Here is a 27099-nt window from a genome sequence, read left to right on the forward strand (position 1 = left end):
CTCAGGAATAATGGTGCTGCGTTGTAATGTGTCCACTACAGGGGACACTCTTCCTCATCGGCCATCTCAGTGGAGAGCTGCAGAGGGAGGGGGTGGAGCACCCCCACTCCTCGGACCCCGTTGCTGCTCACCCACTTGGGAGCTCTCTGAACTCCACTGTGGGGTTTGCAGGGAGGAGGTCTCCCTACTTAGGCATGGTTGACCACGTGACTGGTGGTTGGTGACAGCTGCCTCCACCCTGCTCCCTCTCTGGAGATCCAGGGGTAGTGCTGAAATTCCCATCCCAAATCTACTTTTTCTGGCCACCTCCATTCTAAAACTCATAGGGCCCGAGCCAGTCAGTCATCTCCTTCGATCAGTGAGTGTCCCCAGGACTCAGGGCTCTGCCACAGGAACCCCAAAGGCCAAATATTTATTCCTTAATATACCCCAGAGTCCTGGTGTGTCTCTTCCTTGAGGGGTCAGATGCAATCCCTGCCTCTCCTGCACACACACCCCGCACACTCCACAATCATACACACACTCACCCCACCATATACCACACACACACATCACACACACCACACCACACATCACACAAGTACACACACCATACATACCACACACACATGATATGCACATACACAGACACACACCACACATACCTTTCACACATGCATACACCATGTACTATACGTGTACCACACATGCTCACACTAAGAATGTGCATACACCTACCACACACCTCACACACATCACGTAAACTTGCAGACCACACACATACACACACCTCACATCACAGACACACACACCACATACACCTACACATCACTTACATATCACACACATACCACACATACCACATACACACTCATTATGTTTCTAAATGCTGGAAACATTCTTGTAAATTGTGAAATTCAGAAAGGATAGTTCCTGGCATCTTGATGGCTCGGGCTGACTTCCAGGATGGAAGCCGCGGGGTGTGTGGGGGAGGAGGAGGAGTATGATGATGGGGATGAGCTGTGTGGTCACTCAGCTCTGGGTGACACCTCTGTCACTGAGTGAACACTCCTCTTTGAAGGACTTTAGCAGTGAGTCAAAGACTTCCTTTGGGTCCAGACAAGGTCACTGTACAAAAGGCGAAGCTTCATTCTGCAAATCCATACCAGGGTCAATATTCTAAAGCTATTGCATGTGGAGCCAGCCAGCAGAGAGGAAGCAGCGTTGGCTTGTCTGTCACCTTGCAGACAGAGTGACCACAAGGCCTGAGTCACCCACACTACTCAGGGCTCCTTTCCACCATCGTAGCCCTACCTGTGAAAAGATTTTTCTGGGGCCACCATACCATAAGTTGGGGCTCCCCAAAGAAATAGAACCAAGAGGAGATGTACACACACACACACACACACACACACACACACACACGGCACACACAGATCTACCATGAGGGACTGGCTCACACAATTATGGAGGCTGACAAATCCACAATCCATAGAGCTGATGCCCCAGCTCAATTCGGAGGCCATCTACACTATTGTGGAAGCAGTCTGAAGACGGACTCTAACAAGGGACAGTGTTGGCCTTTTGTCTTAAAAAAAAATACATTCAGGCCTTCAACAGATTGGAAAAGGGCCACCTACACTGAGGAGGGCCATCAACTTTACTCAGTTTACAGATTCAGATGTTCATTTCATCCAAAATCACCTTCACAGACATGCTCAGAATAATGCTTGACTGAATATCTGGGCACCTCATGGCCCAGTCAAGTTGATACATAACATTAACCATCCCAACCACCAAATGGCTCTGTGGAAAGTGGAAAAGCCTTTTATTCTCCTCCAATGAGCACTGGGTGATTAACCGGATTGCCTGCACACTTTCACCTACGGTACTACACCACACCTACTGGCACACCCTGTCTGACTCAATTATTTCATCCAGGGTTGCAGAATGAGGATTTCCTAATTCCCCCCTCTTCCTTCTCATACCTAGAAACCGGTATCCCTCTGTTAAATTGCTTTTCTCACCAACCAGGGATGCAGAATTGTAGGGAGAAATATTCTCCCCAGAGAAGGAGTGAGAGAAGCCCCTCTCCAGGGTCTCCAGGGGCACAGAGTGCCCTATTGTCAGGCACCAGTGTCTGGGTCTTAAAGTCCAGGGATAAGATGAGGCACTTGATGATGAGAGGCCTGTGTGTGGGGAGAGCTTCTCCAAACTAGGCATCTTTGGGGAAAAGAAACTTAATTGAAAGAGGAGTTGTAGGGACCCCTTAGTGAGATGCTATGGGCTAAATCCCTGTGTCTTTCTTATGGAAATCTTCAGTGGAGAATCAAGAGTCCCACTTTATCCTCAGGACTGCTGGAGTCCATCCCAAGATTGGTTTTGGTGGCCTCAGCAAAACTCATGAATGCCCAGCATGATTTTCTCTGTGAATGAAGACATGGGTGCTGGTCAAAGTTCAGCCAGCACCCCAGCAGTGAATTTTACATAGTGGGAAGTAACTCAATACACTTGTTAATGAACTGATGGACGTTTTTTTTGTGTGTGTGTGTGTGTGCTGTAGATTTAGTGGCTAGGCTGTTTATTGTTACCAGATATGGCAAAGGTCCATGAAACACATTCCCTCCTCTCCTTTTCTTGACTTGATGCTGTAGGAGTCAAACAAATGGAAACACATTTGGTCCCACTTGCAGTTGGAGTCAGAAATTGGTTTTTTCAGCACTCTGAAAGCAAATTGGTGAGCAAATTTGGTAGGCTAGGCAAATTAGACGGTGTGAAAACACTGAGCTGGTCTCCCAGCTCAGGGGCCCACCTTACCAGTGAGTCCTAGGGTAAGCAGAGCCCTGCAGCCTTGCCTGGGCAGGGTTCATGTCCCCGAGGGCTTGCATTTCTCACCAGGTGACAGAACGGGGAGAGGTGCTGGCCAACTTCTACCCTGTTGCCCTAACATGCAAATGCACCCCTAAGAATCATATGCTCCCTGTTCCAAGGGAAGGATGCATCGGACTCAGCCTCAGGAGGTAAAAGGACAAACGTGAAAATGTCCCCGGAGCTCTTGACACCAACACCCTAAACTCTCTCTAGGGGCTCAACTCTGTCTGCCCAGGAATTTACAGTCTTGATTTGAATAACAGCTCTTGAGTTCCTCCTGCCTTTGTGTCTCCCCCTCTCCCTCCTCCCCAAAGCTTCTAGGATGGTTTCCCTATTCAGGCCATTGAAGTCTCTGTTCTTGGCGTTTAATGGACAATTTGGCCATTCCCTGCAGGGGGTCTTTCTGTTTAAAGACTTCACCGGGATGACCTCTGTTCTCCACGCACAGGGAGAAGATCCTGGCCGCAGTTCGGGGTACAGCATAGCTAGTTTGGGGGGAGATGGGGGGCTTCAGCTGTCATCCTCCTGCTGCCGGTCTATTTGCTGGACCAAGGGTGGACCCAGGGTGGGCGCGCGGCGCCGGAACCGCAGCCGGGAGCGCGTTCGCCCGAGGAGCTGGGTTCTGGCAGTCAGAGGGGTAGGAGGGAGGGCGGAGACCCCCCCCCCCCCCGCACCGGAGGGGAGGAGGGCAGAGAAGGAGGGGAGAAGGGCAGGGAGGGAAGAAATCCAAAAGAAAATCCTGCCAGAGGCTCACCTACAAGTTCAAGCCTGCGGAGAGTCAATTTCAGACGGAAACGGTGACCATCAGGACAATAATAACCACATGACTCACAATAGCAATAACAATATTTATAATGGAATAATCGACAGCAGCATCAGTCCGAACCCTCGCTCTCAGCTCTCGCCGGACAGGGGCCGGGCCCAGCGCGCAGATCCACTTAGATCATCTGTCCCCGCTGGGTCCCGGGGCGCCCGTGGAACTCGCGGGGAGGACGCCAGGTGTGGGGACCGGTCTGGGCCCAGGACCTGGGGGTCCGCGGCGCCCCCAGAGGACTGAGGCATGGGGCAGGAGGGCGTCCAGACTGGGTGACGAGCCCCTGCTCCGGTACGAGGGGCCGGATTGCGGGGGCTGGCGCCACTTTGAGGCCAGGCGGGCAGGGGGGGGCGGGGGCGGGCTCTGCGGGGGGAGGGTGGGGCGGGGGGCGGGCTCTGCGGGGCCCCGCCCCCGCGGGCCGCTGGAAAAGTTTGTGCTCGGACTCGCTGGAGCAGAGACTGAGCCAGCCAGATCCAGGGACAGGCGACAGCGACCCGGCCCTGAGCGAGTTGGCAGGACGAGCTCAAGCCAAACGCCGGGGCAGGAGCGACCTCCCGACCCCCTAAACCCGTATCTGAGCGGAGGAAGGGGCGCCTGGGTCGCCTCCGCACCCACCCGCCAGGATGCCGGGGGGCCAGTGCCCCTTCCAGACGGAGGTGAGCGGACGGTCCTGGTCCTGGGGACTCGTGGACGCGGACCCGGGTGGGGTGGCCTGGGGGATCCATGGGGCCCACTTTGGGGACAAAGTCGCAGCCGGCCCTGGGTGCCGCGGTGACCTGGACGCGGAGTTCACTCACCGCCAGAGCGCTCCACATCAGCATCCCGCCTCCCCGCCATCCACCCCAGTGACCGAGCCAGGAAGGGGCCGAGAGGGCGATTCCTTGTGAACTACCCTGGGACCCGTTTAAAAAAAGCTGATCTGGTGTGTGTTTGGAGGGGCGGGGGTGGGATCAACTGAATGAAACTGAAGTGGCTTGAAGTTCCTTTATGATTTTCCTTGGGCAATTAAAAATGTTCGGTGGCCTCCTCCAAGGAAGACCCTGAGGACCCTGAGGGTGGAGGAGGATTGGGTTTCTGCGCCTGGAAAAAAATCATTATTTTAGGTGACCATTAGTTGGTGACCACATTCCAGTTTTCCTAACATATCTCTGACAAGTCAGTGAAGGCTGTCAAGATGGGAGCTGGAAGTCCAAGTCCCCTCAACACAATCACCAAGTTCCCAGCAGGAGATGGGCACGGTTCGTTTCATAATTGAGGTGCAGCCTAGGAAGAGACCCGTCTCACCAGGGTCTCTGTCTCAATCTATCTTTCTGTTGCCTCTGTCTCTCTCTCTCTCTGGCTTTGGACACTCCCAATGGCATATTTCCTTGTGGCGATTTTATATTTAGATGTAAGAGAGGGACTCCTTGTTGGATTTTTAAAGGGAACACACTTTGATTTGAACACTGCAGAAAAGAAAAGGCAGCGTGAACAGAGGATTCTTCCATCCTGTGTCTTGTGCCCCTGGCCAGAACTCGGAGACTTCCAGAATTGGGTTGCTTTCTCAAATCTGAACAGTAAAATTATCCGATGTTTTACATAATCACATGGGTGTGATTTATTTTTTTTTCAATATTCTTTTATTCTTTTCTTCATAGATGCGAATCTTGCAGGCAGGGTTAAGGAAACTATAATTCCTAGAAAGTATAGGGGAGGCTGTTGTTCTGCTCCTCAATGACCAGGGCTGTTTTTTATCTGAGTGGTAGGTGGCGGGTGGGGGGATGTATGTGTGCACATGCTCTGCTTGGGTCGTGGAAGTGACCAGATTTTAACTGATACAGAGCTCAATGTTCAGATGAATTATTGTGTTGCCATGGAAGAACTGCACATTGGGTGTTTTAAATCCACAAACCCACAACTGTTCACATGGGCCCTACCAAAGTCATTCCTGTTTTCTGACACCAGAGATCTATCTACCCTTCAAAGCCAGCCCTTTAGGGCTACCACCTAAGATATAAGAGAGAATGGAGTCAAAACCAGTTTGGAGCTTTGAAAATGCCATTTTCCTTATAACAGTTGTGATTTTTTTTAAGTTCAGGACAGTCCTAATTTTCTACCATATTTGGATGCTAGAAACTCTCATTTCCTGTAGGAGAAGCTTTACGTCTACTCTTAGTGACCTGATTCCTCAAAATTTAGAGACTGATTTCCCTCTTTCTGGAAATCATGACGCTGAATTATTTCCATGGTATCTCTTCCATCTTCCTCAATATCCACAGTATATTTATATTCTCAATAATGAGAATTTGGGCATATCCCAATCTGGAAAAATTGGGGGTTTCCCTATTGTACAACACTTTTTTTTTCTGCCAAAGCCTGAAGATAACCTCTCAGCCAACTGTTCACAGAGCTAGCTGGAACTGTGGTGCTGTAGGTTACCATGCCCCTCTAGTCTTCACATCTGGCTTTATAAGTCCTCTTTATCACTTTCGGAACCATTTATATTATTCCTGTGTCATGCATTTTCTGTTCAATTAAATACCTTAAGAGATTTTCCAGAAGACTTTGGGAGATAATGTTTTGAGGAAAAATAGTTTCAGTTAATAATTCATTTCAACGGTGGCTTTTATCACAGCTCCTGGGCATAAAGTCTCCTGTTTTCTGGTTTGTTTGTTTGTTTGTTTTTGCATTCTATTTTTGAGGAACGGAAGCTGCTTCAACGCAACAAGGCAATAGGCCTGTTAGGTGAAAACATTTTGGGGTCTGGAGTGTGACGTCCAGTGGGTGGGTTTTGTCCTGTCAGCAAGCATGCTGCTGGTATGGTCAAGCACAGTGTCCTCGAGTCAGGTCCTCAGCCAGCTTTTGGGTCTTGAACATACTTCTCCATTTTCCTGGCTTCAGAATTTTCTAAATATTTCAGTAAAGTCCCCAGAGTATCATTCCAATATTTTGCCAGCACAGTAGCTAGGCAATTCGGCTGTAAAGCATACTGGGAAAATTCTTATCACCTCCTAGTAGAAGGACATGTGGCAAGGTGACAGCCTCCCAAAGAGCCTATCCCTGATGGCGTGCATGGGAACCAGATGACAAGGACATCCAGCCCAGCCAGACTCTGTGACCTAGGGCAAATGGCTCCTCCCCCAACTCTCGTTTCCTATTGTGCACCCTCAGACAGCAAATGGTACTGTGTGTCTAGCCTTGGCACAGAATGGACCACAGGTGGACTTCTTGGGCAGGACACCGCTTGTGTGAATTTGCCTTTGGCTTCCTCACCGAGCCTGTTTCCACACCTCTACATTCATTTTGTGGAAATCTTAGTAGTGATCCAATCCTGTGCTCTTGAGAACAAGAGCAGAAACCGTTTGAAAAGATTGGTTAGAAAGCAAAAGGGAGCAGATTCAATTGCCTCCCCTGGACCAGTCTGGAAGCCTAGGAGGGTGTTCACAGGGTGCCTGTGTGGGGCCAGTACCCGAGGTTCCTTGGACACAGTCCCCCTGTCCAGGGGTCCTGGACTCTGCCCAGATTTGTAAAAGCATCCCAGCCTGGTTTGCTAAAGATTGGTCTAAGGAGAAACCACCAGAAAGCAAGAATCTCCACCAGGAAAGTGAATCCAGCTCCATGCTTTGAAGAAGAAAAGTGGGAAAAGATGCCAAACCTTTTCCTGGTGTGACTGTGGCGGTTGGTATCTCCCAGGGAGCTTCATTAGAGGGCCTAGATCAAAGCGTCAGGCACGTGAGACCATGTGTAAAGCTTGCATTTTTCCATGAACTATCTGGAGGCCGCATGAGGTCACCCAAGAAAACCAGAGCAAGGGAAAAGACTCATTAGCAAAGGAATTTCGCTGGAGCCGTGAAAAGGCCAGCTCATTATTTCCTTTCTGAATTCTTTAAAATGAAAAGAAAAAAGGGAAATTCTTGCTTTTCAAGAAATGTTGCTCATTGGCAAATCTTGGGTGCTTCCATTCAGTTTGGGGGACTGAGTGGTGGACTTTCCCAGGAGAATGTTCCTTTTAAAAACACAGCATCTTGCATGTGACCAGGGAAATGTCTTCCTATCTTCTGTGCTTTCCTTTTATGTGTGGGGGGAGGGGGAGGGGTGGAGGCGTGCTAGACTTGGGAGAAATATTAGCCTTCTTTCTTTTTTTCCTTTCCCTTCTTTTTATAGTTTGTTTATTTTTCAAACTGACATGTGGAGAAAGTGAATGGCTAGAGTAGAAAGCACATCTGGAATCCATCTGGCCCCCTCTCCCAGGCTCACCTCCCCCAGGAGATGCTCCTGTGGGAGTGGGGGAAGGTAGCCACGGTTAACGTTGGCGGGGTCTAACTTGGGGTCATCCGCCATGGAATCAGCTTCTAGAAGGTGTCCTATTTCTTCTGGGCAAAAGAGTGAACATGTTGGTGTTTAAAATGCCTTGGGGTAAGCCGGTGATCCCAGGTCCATGAGGCCAAGGGAAAGCTGTTAGGAAACAGTCCTAGGAGAAGTGGGGGGTGAGCAGAGGCTCTCCTGACACAGGCAGTGACTGAAAATCCGGTCAGGGGCAGGCGGGGAGGAGAGCAGACACAGACCATGAAAACCTGAGTCCCTGGCAGAGCCGGGGAGGGAGCAGGAGTGAGGGGCTGCCAGGGTGGCCAGGGAGGGCTGGTCGGGGCAGGACTCAGAACGGAGTGTTCTGTGCTGGTGAGCTTCAGGCAGGACACTGTGGCTGGCTGGAGACCCTGCGGCTCGTCCGTCTGTACTTCTGCCACGTGCCACCGCTTTCCGATTCTGCACTGAACTTGCCTGCCCCATACTTTCATTTCTCAGCACTAGGCTGTCTTTTTAAGTGTTTGGGGTGGAAATTAAACAGCAGCCAACATGTCACTGCCAGCTCTGGACAGTTAGCCTCTAACTTAAAACAGAACTCGAGGCTCCATTCTGTGTGGGTTTTGCCCTGGAGATGAAGGCCAACCTGGCTTCCCGTCCTGGTTCCATCTTGCAGGATGGGGGTGGGTGGGGACGAGCTGCCGTCAGCGCTAACCTCCAGGAAGCCCAGCACCCCTGAGTCGTGGCAGAAGTTCATCTCAGACACCAGCGTGCCCCTCAGAAAGCAGGGGTAGCCCACAGAAGCACAGGCGTGTGTCCACCCGGAGAACACCCTCTCTCAAGCCCGATGACAAACAGCATGTGGGCTGTAGAGGAATCACAAACGAGATTGAGGAGAGGGTGACATGTCTGTCCACGTGATGGATGAGAGCAGTCAGGACTGGCCGCGCCCCCCCCCCCCCGCATGATTCCCATGAGCATCCTGGTGAGAGAAATGTGTCACGCACCTTCATGTCCTGTGGGGATCATTTATGTGAGGGGCAGAAACAGGTGAAACTCACCACAGGATGACAAGCCCAAGAGTGTGGTCACCCTGGAGGCTAGTGACCAGGAGGGGCACTAGGTAGCCTGAGGGGCTGGGTCTCACCTGGGGCTGTTCAGGGTGCTGATCTCATGGTATTTAGATTGTGTCTGTGTGTGGAGGGGGACAGATTGACTACCCAGCGCTCCAATAGTGGGAGGACTGAGCTGAGCTTGCTGGGGACAGAGCTGTCGTCTGACAAACTTGAGGTTTGTGGCTAGCACCCTTTAGGAGTCATGGGAAGAACTTGCTCATGATATGCTTCTGACCATTCGCAACAGTGTTTAGGCAGAGCCAAAACCAATATGGCCTTTTGGCTTTTAGCCCAGCACTTAGCTCTCAGGATGGGGCTAGCTTTGTAAATGCTGATAACCCAGAGAAAATAAGCTTTTTAGATTCCACAGAGAGACTGATATCTTCCAGTTATGCAAATGCAGAGAATCGTATTTCACAAAAGACATCCTGCAAAAATATACTCTGTGAGTGATGAATGTTTAATTAAGGGAAATGATAAATCCAGCATTGATGGGAAAGCGTGTTCACCCTCGAGTCATGGTCTTCTTGTGGGTCTCTGTCACATCTTCTGCTAGTTTTACTGTGGTCATTGGATGGCTGCTTGCTCGTCTTTATTGTTTTCGTTTTGTTTTTCTGTTGTTCTGTGCAGTCTTACCCAGGGGAAGGGAGAGGAAAAAATGTGAGCTTGCATAGTGTTGTGTATTGTTCTGTCTCCAGATTTGGCCATTTTGAAGGAACTCGTTTCCCTCCCCCCCCCACACACACACACTTCAAGGCAAAATCCAAAGTGTGCAACACTTTCAAGGGAGCATTGAGGTGTATAGAATGAGGTGTGGGGTTATGGTGGAGGAAACCGCAACACAGGAGACAGGAGGAGTTAGCTCCAAAACAGTGTGAATGATCAAGACCTCCCTGCATTGCCTGCCTGGAGAACCAGGGTTTGTCCCAGAGTGTCATTTTCTGAGGCAGAAAACCCTGGTGGTGGTGGTGCGGATTGCCCAGGGACATTTTGAGATAAACCTGGATGTGGAGGTGTCTTGGACAGCACAACTGGTAGCCTGGAGGGGAGGTGGGTGGGACATGGCAAGGTCCCGAGGATCCATTCAGCAGCCGCGTGGGGATGGCTTGGGCCCAGCATCCACAGGACACGATGCCAGGGCCCGTTCCCCTCACCATGCAGAGTGGGGAGTGTATCCTCCGGTCACTCTCTCAGGTAAAGAAACAACTAGACAAGCAGACATAAAGGGCACAAGCCTCTGCTGAGCACCTGATCATGTCCAAGATGCTGGGAAAGACACCGGATATAAGGTCATCCAGGCAAAGCGTCCGGGTGTCCATGGGTTTGAACTGCTCAGAAAAATTCAGCTGCTTTTTATCATCTCTGCTCTTTGAAAGATTGCTGGCAACTTTTAAAAAGTGATATGCAGCCTCGGGTCAAGTTCATACAGAGCAGGTAGAATGTGACTCGGGGCTTGAAGGACAGACAAGATTTGAATAAACATCCGGGTTGGGGGCTATGGGAACACTGCCCACCGAGGGGCTCTGTCTGCCTCCAGGAGAACCCCAAGGTCCTGGCTGGCTGGGGAGCAGGGCTGGATGAGACAGCCCTGGGGGTGGGTTAATGAGTGACACGAGAGACCTGGGTAGGCCACCCCTCCTGTCCTTCATCGTCAACCCAACTCCAGAGCTGGGCGCTTTCCTTTCTGAAGTCAGCAGAGGGCTTTGGCCAACATACAAAGGCTGCTGCCGTCTTGTGGCATTCGAGCTGACCTTGACCCAAGCCCTCTGCGATCCCAGACGGAGCTCATGGGGGAGGGGCCCAGCAGTTCCAGGCAGAGCACCACGTCAGCTCAGACAGCCTGGGGCTTCCAGAACAACCAACCCCTTCAGGCTGCAGCACACTGGAGGAAACCTCTGTGAAGAGGTCGTGAGCCCTCTCTGCCCATCTGGGAAAATCTGACTTCCACCATCACGTAGGGAGGCGAGGGCTTGGACAGATTGTGTGCCTGGAGGGTCACTAGGGTGTGGAGACATCTTAAAGCTACCTTGGCTTCTCAGCCCCACAAGGCAGCCTCAGTGCAAGCTCCTGCACCCTTCAAGGGACTGAGGCCCTCACAGGGCCTGGATTCACACACAGGAAGGAACTCATGGTGAGTGAGACCTTCACAGTACACTGGACCCCAAAATGCAATGCCCCATATTGTTGCCGAGAGATCCAAGCTTCCCTGAACCAGATGTAAGTCTGCGGCTTCAACACCAGGAGAGTAAAGCATCTTCACTGGATACGCATAACGGGCTCAACCAACCTCATTTGGTCTTCATGAGATATTTAAATATTCAAATAATTCGAATTAAAAATCAGTGAGTCTAGAAAGGTGTCGAGGGACCTCACACGTATGCAGAAGCTAAAATGCGGATTTCATAGAAGCTGAGAGTAGAACAGTGATGACTACAGGCTGGGAAGGGGAGCAGGCCACAGGAGGCTGGATCATGTGCACAAAGTTATAGTTGGATACAGAAATAAGTTCCAGGGTTCTACAGCACAGTAAGTGTCTACAGCTTACAGCTATTCAATACATATTTTATAAAGAACTAAAAGAGAGGAATTCAAAACTCCCCAACACGGAAAAATGACAAATTTTTAGGGAGAAGGAAATGCCAACTACCCTGATTAGATCATGACGTGTTGTCCACGTGGAGGATCAAATCGTCACACTGTACCCCCTACAGATGTGCAGTTACTATGAGTCAATTACAACTTAAAAAAATAATTCTACTGAAAGCCATTTCTGCTTTGATAGTTGGGTCTGCATCGTGGTCACTACACAGGATGCCCATCAAGATGACCACTGGTCAGGATTCAGTGGAGGAAGTATTAAAATCCGGAACCCCTCAAGGGCCCGTGCCTGGATTTGTGCCTGGGTGACCCCACAGTGCTCTCAGATACGCCGTTTCTTCTGGCTCACAAGCACTGATGTAGTTCTGCTTCGCATTCAGGCCTCTGATTTCTTTTTTCCCCTGGAGGTGCTGGGGATGGAACAGAGGGCCTCAAGCATGCTCCGTGCACCCCCTCGCACTGAGCTACACCCCCAGCCCAGGCCTCTGCGTGTCGAACACCTCAAAGCCTGCAGGGCTCCTCTTGCTGGTCCTTCTTCCCTTAACCTCAGCACCAGCCCAGGTTGGCAGGTTCGAGCTCCTTCCTCGCCAAGCTTTGAACACAGGTGCACGCGGCTGCCTGGTCCACACCCTGCCCTCAGCTGTTCTTCCTGTGGGGACTGCATGGTGGTCAGGCCTCAGGACCCTCTGCCAGGCACACCCAATCCCCCCCACCAGACCCCAGGGCAAGCTTTCCAAGGACACATCAGTGCTCCCCACCACGTCACTCCAAGTCTCATCTGAGAGGTCTTGAAAACGGGGCAGGCGTCCGTCATTCTGGATTCCATCCTGTGGTCCCTTTTGTGTGTGTGTGTGTGTGTGTGTGTGTGTGTGGATTTGGTTGGTTGTGTTTGTTGTTGTTGTGTTTTAGGGTTTTGTTGTTTTGTTTAGTTCTGAGAGAATCTTGAATCCCTCCAGGTAACTCCCACGTGGTAGAGAAAGACCGACAGGGTGGCATCTCCTGGTGCTTGGAAGTTTTCAAGTGGAACCTTTATTTGGGACGGTCGGGCCACATGACTGCATTTCGCACCTTGGTAGCTCCAGACCCCGAAGCGCTTTCCCTCCACCACTTAGAAACTTGGCCTGGGTTTCCAAACCCTCTGCAGCCCTGACCAGGCCAGCTGTCCAAAGGCCTCCGCATTTTCCTCGCGGAGGTTCCTCAGGTGGTGATCCGTCGCTTCATCCCGGGCTCTCTCCTTTCATCCTGTTGCAGGAGGCGGTGTGCGACCTTCTTCCTGGACTCCCCCCTGCACCCCTTCCTGAAGCCGCGGCCAGCCGCCGTCCTGCTGGGCTCTGGAGATGAACGCTCCCCGAGCGCCCCCTGGTGGATTGTGGAGGTAACCGCCTGTCGATGCCCAGCGATGGCCACCGTGCTCCCTCCGGGTCCCCAGGCGGCCTCCGGGAATGAGACTCTGCAGGTACATTACAACTACGTGGGGAAGCTGGAGGGCAGGCTGAAGGACCCCTCTCAGGGTGGCAGCACGCTCACCACCATCTTCTTCTTGGTCGTCTGCAGCTTCATCGTCTTAGAGAACCTGATGGTTTTGATCGCCATCTGGAAAAACAATAGATTTCACAACCGCATGTACTTTTTCATCGGCAACCTGGCTCTGTGCGACCTGCTGGCTGGCATAGTCTACCAGGTCAACATTCTGATGTCCGGCAAGAAGACGTTCAGCCTGTCCCTGACGGTCTGGTTCATCAGGGAGGGCAGTATGTTTGTGGCCCTCGGGGCATCCACCTGCAGCTTGCTGGCCATTGCCATAGAGCGGCACTTGACCATGATCAAGATGAGGCCCTATGATGCCAACAAGAAGCACCGGGTCTTCCTTCTGATCGGGATGTGCTGGCTCATTGCCTTTTCGCTGGGCGCCTTGCCCATCCTGGGCTGGAACTGCCTGCAGAACCTCCCGGACTGCTCCACCATCCTGCCCCTCTACTCCAAGAAGTACATCGCCTTCTGCATCAGCATCTTCATCGCCATCCTGGTGACCATCGTCATCCTGTACGCACGTATCTACTTCCTGGTCAAGTCCAGCAGCCGCAAGGTGGCCAGTCACAACAACTCGGAGCGGTCCATGGCCCTGCTGCGAACGGTGGTGATCGTGGTGAGCGTGTTCATCGCCTGCTGGTCGCCCCTCTTCATCCTCTTCCTCGTAGATGTGGCCTGCAGGGCCAGGGAGTGCTCCATCCTGTTCAAGGACCAGTGGTTCATCATGCTGGCGGTCCTCAACTCCGCCATGAACCCCATCATCTACACGCTGGCCAGCAAGGAGATGCGGCGCGCCTTTTTCCGTCTGGTCTGCAACTGCCTGGTCAGGGGCAAGGGGGCCCGCGCCTCGCCCATGCAGCCGGCTCTGGACCCAAGCAGAAGCCAATCCAGCACCAGCAACAACAGCAGCCACTCCCCAAAGATCAAGGATGGCCTGCCCCACCCAGCCGCCACACCCTGCATCATCGACGGAAACAGAACACTCCAGAACGGGATCCTCTGCAAGTGACATCTCCGCGCGCCCAGCTCTGCAGCCAAGCTCTTATTTATTGCATGTGTCGCTTCCACGGGGACCCTTAAAGAGCTGAGACTCAGGAGATCTACTTGATGTTGCCTGATAACCTGCCCCGGGGGCCGTCTCCTGAGGAGGGGACGCCAGGAATCACCAAACCATTTCCATAGACAGCGTGCTTTGTCTGTGTCGGGCACCGAACTGTGAAGCTGCTGACGTCATCCACGGCCTTCTACTGAACTCTGGATGCCTTGATCCGTTGTTCACAAAGAGGGCAGGTGGGGGGGGGGGAGGGCTACGCGATGCACAGGGTGTTTCTCAGCGTGCCTCTGGATGACGTTTTCGTAACTCCACACTACACTGAATGGGTGCTTGTGTATCTGTCCCTTTCTGTGTTGCATGGAATTCACGTTCCAGGCGTTGGCCGCGTGGTGCTGACCTAAAAGTCTCAGTACCCCGCCCAGTTAGGAAACCAGTCCTGCAAACGTGTTCCGACTGCAGCACCAGGTACAAGGACCTGGGTGTGAATGAGGTGGGCCTCTTTACATTGCTGGGAAGCCTCATGGTAAGAAAAATGTTAAGGCCTAAATTCCCCAAATAAGGCTTCTCCCAGGCCAGCCCCAGATGTGTGGGTCTGACTAGCCCTGTGTCCCTCTGTCAGGTGTTCCTGGAGAACTTTAAACACATCCAAAAGTGAGAGAGCACTTAATCTGGGGGGAGGTGGACTTGTGCAAATCACAGCCAGGATCTCCCAAGAGCCCGGGCTCCCCAACTAACCAAAGAAACAGCCCACGAGGGAGGGGCAGGGTTTGCCCTCCATCCTGGTGGGCCTCACCAAGTCACCGGGGGCTGTGGTATGCTTCCTGTAACGGGGGAGTTTCCATCGGAAGGAGAGGGTTAGAAGACAGAACTCTGGTTCTAGGTCAAGTTTGGATTCTGCACTGGAAAAGTACAGAGTCCGTCATCTCCCAGAGCTGTCACCCACGAGTAGCTGGGACCGTCAGCAAAATCAGTTTCCTGAAAGCAGACACGGATCCCGACTGTTAGAGCAGCTTAATTGTCAGGTTAGAAAATGCAATCTGACAACTCATTCAGGCTTCAGAGAGATGCATTATAATACCGACATGATACTGTAATTTTATTTTTCAACACCAGTTGAACCTATATCACTGTGTTTACCTTTTAAAAGAATTACTAAGAAGCATCCTTGTTCGTGTTCTTCCCCAAGGATCGTACATACAGTATACACAGAAGGAAAATGAGTCTGTGTGTAGGGCTGGCATCGATACACACTCTCTGTGCTCTTGCCACCTTCAGAAGGCTTCTCCCTTGGGGTAACTTCACGTCAGCGCCCCCTACTGGGTTTTTTTTCTTTTTTAGGGTTAGTGAGAATTTTGCCTTATTGATATCTAAGAGAGCAATCTCAACTCATGAATGACTCTTTGTTAGAGAAATTCCTTCCTGGCAAGTTGCTCTTATCAAGGAAGCTTTCCGTGGGTCCTGGGTAACCTGTACATACTGACCAAAGACCTTCCTCGTTTTTTTTTTTTTGTTCCTGTTGAGATATTGGTGAGGAAATGCTCCACGAGGCCTCTACTGTTGCAGACTCCACATCACTGAAAAATAGCTTATTTGGTTATCAGATAGCATGAGAAAAGCCAGGGCATTTCTAGGAAAGCTTTATTGAAGGTTCTGGATTAAGAACAAGAACAATAGAAATGTATAAGGGAGACAAAATGCATTTTCACATAGGAAATGAAATTTGTGGAGTTGCTTTGGGGGCCTTGGGTCTCTCTGTCAGTATGCTGTGTCTTACGGTCACACTTTGGTCCATAACCGTGACTTCTCTAGTATCTGCACAGGTCAGCTTTCATTCATCGACCCTCTTCGGGGGCCACATCCGTCACTCCCTCCAAGAGGCACTCTACAGGCTTCTTGGAGATGATGCAAAAACTTTTAAGCCATCTGAATTTAAAAATACACTAAGAAAGTAATTATGCTCATTTGATATATGCAAAAAACCAACCACCTTCAATATCCATATGCACATTCCTAACAAGCTAACCAACTTCCTCACTAGAAGTTGAGTGTGTCCAAGTCGTAGCCCTGAAGTTTGGAAATAGGGTGATCTTATATGCCACAGAGAATCTGTGTTAGATCTCCTTGCAGTTAGTAACCTTTACTATTTCCAATGTATGTTTGTTAACATAAATAAATAAATAAATAAAACCAAAAGGCCCCACGTAAACCAGTTTTGGGGAGCCCGAGTGGCGGGATTGTTTTCTTGTTTTCACCGGGGCCACCCCTCGGGGTGTGCGGGGATTGGGCTGCTGCTCATTGGTACCTGTGCTTCTCAGCAACTTGGGGATAAACAACACTTAGAACCCCAGATCACCGCTTCCCCCTAGACTTGCCCATTCTCATTATTCATTGAAGCTTTGGTGGACCGGATGCTGTGTGCACCAATTCCGGCAGATTCTTCTGCGTTGAGGAAGCGTCACAGTGGGCTCTTTGGATGGGAAGGAGATTGTAAGGCCCATTGCAATAAAGACCAGCCCAGAGAGATGGGAAGTTTCTTTCTGCTCGGTTGGCTGTTATTTAAGCAAAGGCAGTGGGTAGTTCAGAATCTCCACTACAAATGGTAAGGCTCAGCCTCTCCCTTCTGTCCCATGGAAAGAGAAGCTGGTATTGAACCTAAGTGTTCTGGTGGTGATGCTTGTTACAACTTACAATGTCGTGCCCCTACACAACTAAGGACTGGAGCCCTCCGGCAATCTGTCCTCCTTCAGTTCGGTCCAAGGCAAACTAGGCACTAAATTGCAAAATTAACATAAACCTCCGAGAATGGCTTCTGCCTAGCCACCGTTTTTCCTTCCCAGGGGGAATAACCGAGAGTACTACTTTCTAGGGGAAAAAAGAAAAAAAGTTCCAAGTTGCCCTCCTCTCTTTTACAGTACAAGATCCATCATCCAAATGAAAGAGACTTTTCGCAATAGCCTTTATTGCCAGCGGACTTACACTGATAGTCATTGAAACAATGAACTGTTTTAAGAAGTGGTTGTTTCGCTCAACCCTTCAGCCATAGTTACTCTGCGCTGGTTACAAGCCTTTCACAGAAATGTAACAAGGTGCATTGTATAGAAAACGTCTAATTACATTGGCAGTTCCATGCTTTTAAATTGTATCTACAAGTGCAAAACCTCGATGCCCAAATGTTTTTAGTATCTAAGTCAAATATTCAAAGGGGTTGCTGTGTAATCAGAAATGCACATACCACTATCCCCATAAGAAAGGCACGTTTTCTGATAACCAACGATAACGAGAAGTGCAGCGCCGCCTGAATGAGGTGTATCACCTTGCACTCTGGGGTCATAGTGATGATACCCAGGCTGCTGCGCCATATCCTACGCCTGGCGAGCCCAGAAGCACAGGCAAGCGACAGACGCGTGCGTGGTGATGGAGTCTAACTGGAAACAGCATCGTTTCCTGAAGAAGTTAATTGGATTCCTTGAAGGTGAGGAGGGAACCTAAGACAATTATCGTTGCCTGTTAATTGTCAGATCTCCAAAACAGCCAATTAACTTAGGCTTTATGGTTTTTTCAGAGAAGAAAGATTAGAAAACTTTTAGTTTTGTATTTCTGCTCCTCAGGGATGTTGGAGAAGCCAATTCCTTTCCAAACTCAGAGCCGGAAGGGCAAATTGGCCACACAACCAGACAATCATATCTTTTTGCTTCACAAAAGTTAATGGAAACAAATTTTTCAAATAATCACTCACTTATCAATATGTATAATTTGCCAGCCAAATGCTTTTTTAAAAGTAATAAGTATCTTATAATTACACATTAAAATTTACATGGCATCGTCTCCTAACCCTGGGATTTAAACACCAAATGTTTTAATTCTGAATACAAAGAGACATTCACATACTGAATTTCACAATATTCGGGAACAAGTTACAGTCAAAAGTCAAATGAACAGAACATTCCACTTGCAACTCACACATAGTTGTTACCAAAAAAAAAAAAAATGTAACTCATTGTTCAGAGATGGATTTGTCCATTCATTTCTGCTTGGTTAATGGCTGCTTGATTTCAGTGGTTAAGAGATTTTGGCTGCAGTAAAAAAATGTCTACTTGTGTGTGGATTCATAACCTCGAAAGCTCAGAGCGACTGGTCTTGCTCCCCAGTGTGTATTTTTCTATCTACAACAGTCCAAGGTGAGACAACCAAATAGATACTTGAACACAGGATTGTTTCATTTCCTGTGGTTTTTTTTTTTTTCTGTGAAAATCTTTCTCCAGGCCCTGGGGAAACACCTATGCATTTTACGTCCGGGATTCATTTATTCAGGGCATCTGAGATCACTGTGAGGAAGAAAGAAGGGAGACTAGGAGCCTCTCCCCTCCCCTCCCATCCTTCTGATGCCAGTGTCTCACCTGCACCAGGGAGTCCTGAGCCTCTCTTCTCTCCTGCCTTCCAACACGGTTGCAAGTGTCTTCTGACATTCCATGTCAATGCCCAATGGGCCAAGCCTTCCCAGAGCCCCAGACTGACCAGGTCCTGTTGAACTTGGATGCACCAGTATTGCAAGGCTGGTCACACTCCAACACCCTCCTGTGTGTGTGTGTACATGTGTGCACGTGTGTGCACGTGGGTACCCATGCTGATTTCCCACTGGATTAGAAACTCAGGCAGAAACCCTGTATATTTCCTTCTCTATTCCACAAGCCCAGTGCAGGGCCTGCCACCTAGGAATTCATGCACCGATGAGGGTGAGAAGACTGCTTACAAAAGGGGTTGTGCCCATCAAATGCAGCTGCAGCCAGGGGGACAGCCTCTGGTGGCACCCCAGGGAGCCCTGTGAGTCTGCCCTTGCTTGGCCTTCCCTCTCCTCTTTCCTTTCATCCTACTTCTGCCATCTCCCTCCTCAGGCTTCCCTCACTGTCTTCTCTTCCCTCTTGTCCCTCTTTCATGGTCCATAGTGGCATCCTCCCACCCCACTGTCCTGTGTTTTGTTCCTGCTCCTTGTGTGCTAGGTTCCCACCAAAGTTGTCTATTAGTTACAAACCCCAGGGAGAAATCTGATGGTGCTCAGCAGAGAACCCACCTGCATGCAGGTACACATGCACACACACAGGCACACACAAAGGCATATCTGTTTAAATCAGCACAAGTATCTATGTATACACGTGAATATACATGTGCAATTCACATTCACAGGTCCTGGTATAAAGTTGCAATTTTTCTGACTGCTATAAAAGATGCCAGTTTTAAAACTGTGCATTTGTTGCTTGCAAACTTTATAAATATGTGTAAACCCCATTATAAATAAATCGTGGCTAGCAGATGGCGTTTTTATCTACCAGCAATGGTGGCGAGGAGTTTATATAAGTGCTTATGAATCCTCTGCTTTTGAATTCACAGCATGGACCCTGGGAACTACGACACAAAGGGGGGTATGAAGACTTCATCATAAAACAGAGGGTGGGGGGAAGCCACCAATAAATGACAAAAACTCTCAAAGACAATCAGCTGCACCAATATCACCTTGTGTGTTGGAAATGCAAAGGCTCGGGCCTCAGTCCCGATCCACTGAGTCAGGGATGGACGCAGGCTGCAGAATGTGGTAATTTGTGGGTGAACCAGCAAGTTCAGGTGGTTCCAATGCCTGCCTTTCATGCCAAGTTTGTTTACTAAGAACATCTGTCTCTGCCCAAGGACTTCCTAGATGGCAAAGTGTGCTCAGGTGTACTCGGGGATGATCAGAAACTAGCCCGAAAAACAGCCTTCCACCAATGATGAGCTTGGTGAATAAAGGCCCACTTTCCACCTCTGTCCCCTCCACTGGGCTGCTTCTGTGGTGTCCCCCAGGCCTCCCAGGGGTGATGTCCCTGTGTCCACAATCATGGGAACTTGACAATGCCACCTTACTGTCTCCCTTCCCCACGTCTGCTGAGATCATTTCCCAAATAAATTAGATACGCTCGAAGCCTCTTCAGGTTCTGCTTCCCAGAGAACCCCAACTAAGTCAGAGGAAATAGGAGCGCCACCCCTTCCATCTGAATGACTTTGTGCCTTCTGACAGGTGCATGGAGGGAAGGCCAGAGGACAGAAGCACTTCTTGCCATTTTCATGGGGCTGAGCCTCCTGTGCAAGCCCCAGAGGACCTTGGTATGTCCTGCGTTCTTTCCTAGATTCATCCACTGACGACGGCCATTTTCCAGAAGGACCCCTAGCTCCAGTTTCCTCATCTGCCCCCTCCAACTGGACCATCCTGTAAAGCTCCCTTGTTATCCTGTAGGAAGCCGCCAGGTTTAGGTTTTCACTGTGTTCCGGGAATGGGATTCTCCTTCTTTGCCTTTCTTAGAAAACACTTCAGAAGTTCCACGAGAACCAGAGTGCTATTCTGAAACCCACAGTCTTTCCAGATCCTCCTACCCACTTCCAATCTGGCTGTCACCATCCACAGAAAGGGATTTACAGATGGCATGCAACCTTGGGCCACTGAGAGAGAACTGGTGTACGCTTTTGTGAATGAAGAATCTCAGCAAGTATCTGCTGACACATCGCACATTCATCACTCCCGACACTCTCACACGGGGACTCTGTGCAGCCACTAGGTGGTGTGGAGCTAGCCATGGCTCAGAGAGCTCCAGCTACTGATCTGCCCCAGGCCAGGTCAGGCCGGGCAGGCTGGGGCTGAGGACAGACGGGGTGCCCACCTGCTGCTGGCACTACCCCCGAGATGTCTGTGGTGTGGGCTTCTACTCAGCCCAACAGGAGTTCATGTGGCAGCCGCTGCAGAGGAAATGAGAACTGGGACTGCCCTAAACCTCACTTAGATAATGGGGTCATCCGAGGAAGAAAAGCTTCATGGCAGCACTGGGCATCTTCAGAACCCTCGAGAGGTGGGGAGGCCAGACAGGTGTCAACCATGACCCTAAGCTGACGGGCCGTTCTTGGGTTCACTCCTCAAAGGGCCTGTCCCTTCCTCCAAGCTGGGCCTTTGCGTCCACTCATGGCCTATCAGTTTTTGTCTTCATTAAAAATTATCTGTGACTCCCTCTGCCACCAGGCAAGCCTCAAGGACACCATCACACCTGGCCCGATGGGACCTTGGTCCATTTACCCCCACATCCAAGAAGGCCTTACACAGGACAGTCCCTCATGCAGGTGGAGCAGGAGCCCGACCTGTGGTCCTGCAAATGTCGGAAGCCCCACCCACGGTGACGGAGGCTTGGGATTTCAGACTGAGTCATGAGACCCTGTCACCTGTCAGCCGGCTCTCCCGCTGCCACAGGGAGCCTCTTCAGGGACAGCCTGAATCCAAGCTGACTTGGACCACCATGACCACCCACGGGGGCCCCAGAGCTTCAGTGGGACAGAGGTGTCATCTGAAGCACAGGTCATTCACCCAGGCGGGCAGAGGTTGGGGGGGGGTGGGCATGGGTCTCCAGGGTCCCTGTGCCAGAGCAGAGAGACCCCATCTGGCACTCCCAGAAGAAGCAGAGTTCTGGGTGGGGTGGCGGGAGGTGCTCATGAGAAGGGGAGAGGGCTCTGGCATACTCCCACAGGCCCAGGGTGGCCCGGCACAGGCTGTGGCTACTGTGCCCAGGGAGTCAAAGCTCCGTACTGCACCAGGGGTGCTGATCTGCCACCCTGCCCCACCCGGGCAGAAATGCAGTCTGAGATTCATGGGGAAGCAGGGCCCAGGCTGGGGAGGGAGGAGGCTCCATGAGGTGTGCCTCCAAATCCTCAGCTCCCAGCACAGGCTGGCACAGGGCAGAGCTCCGGAAACGCCGGAGGAGCAGCACAGCTCTGCGGGCAGCTGGCTGCGTGACCTGGAGCCAGCCTCCGTGGCCCACGTGGGAGTGAGGCGCCTGGGAAGGCCCCATCACATTCCTTGGAAGGAATGTGGCAGAAGAGACGCGATTACCCGTGGGCACGCGACCAAGCTTTACAGGATGAAGGGAACAGAGATTAGAAGATCCCTGTCATTGGCCACATCTCAAATCTGCTTTGAGATGTCGTTGCTAAAAGGGAATGGGTTTTTTTTTTTTTTTAACTTGGCATTATGTCAGTGTGACCCATCTTGTCATCTGAAATCCAAATCACGTATTTTGAATTAATAGCGAAATGTAAAAAGATTTGATCTCAATACTTTGGATTTTATAAATTGATTTCCATGCAGGAAAAAAAAAATATATGCTGTCTGTCATCCACTAAACCAACACTGACTTCAGCTAAGAGGGCTACCAGAACCACGGACTTCTTACTCCCCCAAGAGGAAAATAAAATAAAACAGTTCTTAGCTTTGGTTTTCTATGGGGCTAGTGCCGCTGAAAATGAAGATCTGGGCCTTTCACAAGTAGGAGATGAAAGAATGTTCAAAGAAGATGATTTCACAACATTTTTATGGATAGTAGACGCTCACACAGGAGGATCAGAACAGAATATGTGTGTGCTGGGGACAGCTTCCCAGGGGACAGACGTGAGCTACCCCAAAGCCTATGTGGTCACAAGGCAGGAGCCTGAGCAGCTGCTACCAGCCACTTGGTCAGTGCCACTGCCACTGGATGACATGGAGCGGGGTGTCCAGGCTGTGCCTGGAATCAACAGTGTAGGAAGTGCCAGGTGGTCTGCATTCGTGCCAGGCTCTCCAGAGTTCCAATCCACCACAGAACATTCTAGAAGACTGACTCAGCCGTCAGCTTGGATTCCTTGGACCCTCCAAAGCAGGCTGCATACATGAAGTTTGGGACTTACCCAACCCATCCTCATCTATTAACTCCACACGTCCCCAAAGCAGAAGTGGAGTTCACACACTCAGCATTAGAACTTCACCAAACATGACTCCCCAGATACACTTAAGTGGCCTCTTAATTCCTCTCCAAGCATCTAGTTTTACAGGACCCAGCTCTTGGTTATGAACAGAGAGTCATTCAGTTCGACTGGCCAGGGATGACAGGTGCTGACAGGACCTCACTGAGACCTGGGTGACATTGGAGGAGGTACCAACCAATGACGGAATCATCCAACTGTGTTGGAAAAGACAACAGGGCAATCTCAGCCCCAGTATTTTTTAAAAGTCATAAGCATTGCCAACTTCCCAACACAAAAGGATCTATCAGAAAATGACAGCATTTGATCTGGAAGGAAGAGAGTCAGGACGAAAAGCTGTGGCCTGGGGCACTCACCCTGTCCTCTGAGCCTCTGGGAAGCCTGGTGGGGTAGCAAGGTGGTCACCATCCCTCACTCCAGGGGTGGAACCTCCTCCTGAGCCCATCCAGACCCTGGAGGACCGGCCAGTGAGCGGGTCCAGGGCTGAACTCTGCACACTTGCATGCATCTGCCCTCCCGCAACTCTGAGACAGGCTTTTCCCGCTATTGAAGACAGAGGGTGGGTGTGGGGCTGTTTCGCCTGCAGCTGCTACAAGCAGCCTGTGATCAACCCACCGGCTAAGAATTTGCCTCCGCTGTCTTCCCCACATCCTCATTGGATCATGAGCCACATCTGCCAGTCAAGATCTTGATGCATGATGTTAATTTTGTGCCATATTTGGCCTCACATGAATCCCGGCACATCACTGGGGTCAAGGGTGACAGGTGCCCATGCTCAGCAGAACCCAGAGGAGCTGAAGCACCTCCTGCTGTCTGGCCAAGCTGCAGCAGGTGGTCCTGTGGTGGAAACCCTGTGCACACAGAGCCCCGCAGTGCAAGGAGCAGGGAAGGCATCTCCCAGGAAGTGGAAGGCGGAGGCCGACTCAGCCAGCCCATCCAGTCTCAGAGCCAAGTTCATAATAGTACTTCAAATGCAGGGTTAGACACTCTTTCGGCAGCTTGCTGCCTTATTCTATTACAATTCTGTGTTTATTATCAAACCTCCTGCTTGCCTTTGTATTGTGCTTATTAAGTAAACTGCAGGTTACACCTTCCTAGTGAAATTTCCCAGTGGAATAGGTCAGTTGAGTTAAATTTTTGCCTGGACAACTACAGTCAAACTTTTTTTTTTTTCATTAAAAACATACAGCACAGAACATTAGTCTTACATCTTTCTTAGTCTTAAAAAATATAAATATAGAGGGATAATTTATACAGGATGTATAGGTATGTACACCTTTAATATGCATATGAGAAATTGGGAACAAGTTTATGAAACTTGAACTTGAAGGAAACCTGCCTTTGGGGGCTTTTGAAGAAGGCTCTGTGCCCTCAGGCAGCCACCCCAGTTCCTGGAGCGGGAGACTGTCGCCCCAGGTCCTCCTGACCTGGTGCAGGCGTTGGAAGAGGGCCGGGCCAGCTCACTGCTTCCTCTCCACTGGTTGCTGGAGGCAGAGTTCGCTCCCGGCAGAGACGATGGGCAGGCTGCTTTCAAGGTGGTGGCTGATGAGGTGGCTGATACTGTCAAAGACCCTGTCCTTCGTCCGGATCTGTGCGGGAAGCAATCAGAAAGTTGAGCATGTCCCATAGACAGAAGAAAAGAAAACACGCTGTGTCCAGAGCCACCATCTGAATCGGCCCAAGGGCAAAGGCCTTTCTGGACTCGGGAATCCCAGACCTCAGAGATGCCGTCTACCAAGACCCTGGTCACTAAGTGCAGCTGGTCCATTCAATCCATTTCATCTGCCCGCCCCTCGGAGACAGAGCCCTGAATATCCCAGCACACTGCTCCGTGGACCCTGTGCACCTTGTTCCTTCCATCCTGACCACACTGGGGCACAGCCTTCTCCAAACTCTGCAACCAGGGGCTACCACACCTCTCCGACTCCATTCCCTCCCTCACAGAAGCTCCTGCCCAGCCTCCCTGCACTGGACCGCTGGGCTCTAAGGACTCCTGTGCCCTTCTCACCCACAGGCACAGTTGTTGCCTGGCTGGAAGTGCTTCCCCCTGAGAACCTGGCTCAGCCTCAGCCTCGAGGGCAGAACCTCCAGGTGGCCTCTCTCCCTCACTCCTCCCAGGCCGGCCCCAGAGCATATATGCTGCCCTCACAGGGTGGGCCTGGCTGAGTCAGGGGGGCTGGGCTCCGTGTTCCTGGGCTTTCCGTTCTAGAGTCGAGCACAGTGTGTACCCCATGGACTTTTCCTGAAGATACAAATGGGAGGTAGAAGAAGGGTTAGCACCCTGTTCTGCTCACTGGCCTGTACTGTGGTCCCTGGGGACCATAAGCCACCTCTCCCTAGAGTCGGTGACTTTTATTGCTATACCAGCTCAACCGAGAGCAGCTCAGCTTTGCTCCTTTGAAAAGTGTAGCCCTCACAAGCCAGGGTGCCCCAGTGCCCTGGCCTCCTTCTGCAACTTGAGGAGATTCCTCTTCACCAGCTTCATATGAGTTGTCAGGAGCTCATCCTCTCTCTGAGGCGTATGCACTGCAAAGCTCACCCAAGGCGCTCTGAGAAGTGCAAGCCACGTTCTCAGGGCTCTACCAATGAGCAGCTCAAGGTGACAGCAGAAGCTTTGAAATGAGGACATTTTCCCCTACCTGATTTCCCTTCACCTTTCTCTGTAAGCCCCGGAGCAGGAAGAGACTTCCTGAGCTGCAGAGGCCCCTGCTCCGTGGGCATCCAGCCTCACCCATGATGAGATCTGTGGGATGAGGATGGAAACAGATCTTTTCTGCAAGACTTCCCAGCACCTTCTCATGGAGAAGGTTGTTTAATTCTCTGGAAACTCCCTGGAATTTCTGACCCAAAAAAGACACCCTGGGTGATGCATTGCTAAGTATTTAGAATCTGGGGCACTTAGAAACTCAGAGTGAGAGCAGTATTCTTGGGGTGTTGCCTTAACATTAACCCCTTGTTTCTATTTTTTTAAAAAATAATATGTTGGTTCTGGAGGAACTGGGTGGATGAAGGAAGGGCTATGACAGAAAGTGCCTGAAATAGCCAGATCAAGGCCCAAGCCACCTGAGGGGCATTCAGCAACCCCACGCCCAGGCCACAGCCCAGGACAGTCCCATCAGAAGCTGGAGGAGGGGGTGGTGATGGTCCCACAGTGATTCCAACATGCTGCCAAAGCTGAGCACCACCAGGTGGTGTCTGCGGTACACAGCTGGCCAACGCCAGCACATAGAACAAGTCGTATATTTACTGTTAAATTAAATAAAAGGGTTAATTCATCTAATTCCTATAAATAATTGCTAGCACTTCAATCTGGCTCCTGCCCGGGAAACTTGCAGCCCCTAGAGCCATCTGTGTGGGTCCCCACATGGCACTAGAAATGCCAGGGGCTGATTAAAACCACCCAGCCCTCAGGACAAACCTAGGCTCCAGACACCTAAAAAGAGAATGCTAATCCCGGACAACTGTGCAGGGCTCTGCGTAGCCAAGAGGAAATTAAAATGGAGAGGAAAAACTTCATTCTTATCAGGGTACAGAGAAGAGACCAAAAGAGGCATATATTTAAAAAGAAGAAAGGTCTAAGATCAGTAATCTAAGCTTCTACCTTAAGACACTAGAAAAAGAAAAGAGCAAATTAACCTAAAGTAAGCAGAAATAAAGACAGAAAATGAGAAATCAGTGGAATTGAAAGCACGGAATCAACAGAGAAAATCAGTGAAACCAAAATATTAACAGAATTGTTGAGCTATTAGCAAGGCTAAGGAAGATGAGCGGTGGAGGGGCAAAAATCACAAGTAAAAATGAAAGAGAATCACTGATCCCATGAACATTAAATATATGATAAGAGAATACTGTGAACAACTCTATGCCCATGAATTTGATAAACCTACATGACACAATGGACCAATTCCCCGAAAGACACAATCTGCTAAAACTCACATGAGAAGAAGTAAATGATCTGAATCGGCCTACCCAGCAAAGAAATTGAATCAATGGTTAATAACCTTCTCAAAAGAAGGCACCCGGCCCAGAGGGGTTCACTGATGATTTCTTTTTCT

General features: G+C 50.5%; 2 protein-coding genes across 3 annotated transcripts in view; one reads left to right on the forward strand and one right to left on the reverse strand.

Annotated features, from left to right (window-relative positions):
- Positions 1 to 4136: 4136 nt before the first annotated feature.
- S1pr3 (sphingosine-1-phosphate receptor 3) lies at positions 4137 to 16367 on the forward strand. Of its 2 annotated transcripts, XM_026407377.2 has the most exons (3): positions 4137 to 4320; positions 12910 to 13114; positions 13213 to 16367. In XM_026407377.2, the coding sequence occupies exons 2-3, from the start codon at positions 13101 to 13103 to the stop codon at positions 14195 to 14197; spliced, it is 999 nt and encodes a 332-aa protein (XP_026263162.1). In that variant the 5' UTR covers positions 4137 to 4320; positions 12910 to 13100; the 3' UTR covers positions 14198 to 16367. The 2 variants fall into 2 exon arrangements, with proteins under 2 accessions (XP_026263162.1, XP_026263161.1); XM_026407376.2 differs by having other exon boundaries at positions 12910 to 16367.
- An 8137-nt stretch (positions 16368 to 24504) lies between these two features.
- Positions 24505 to 27099, reverse strand: part of Shc3 (SHC adaptor protein 3) — a 79435-nt gene continuing 76840 nt past the window's right edge. The window contains exon 11 of the mRNA XM_077792217.1: positions 24505 to 24633. Within this exon, the coding sequence (XP_077648343.1) occupies positions 24505 to 24633 (129 nt within the window). The remainder of the gene's footprint in view (positions 24634 to 27099) is intronic.

The sequence above is a fragment of the Urocitellus parryii genome, chromosome 13, assembly GCF_045843805.1.
Source record: "Urocitellus parryii isolate mUroPar1 chromosome 13, mUroPar1.hap1, whole genome shotgun sequence".
NCBI lineage: Eukaryota > Metazoa > Chordata > Mammalia > Rodentia > Sciuridae > Urocitellus > Urocitellus parryii.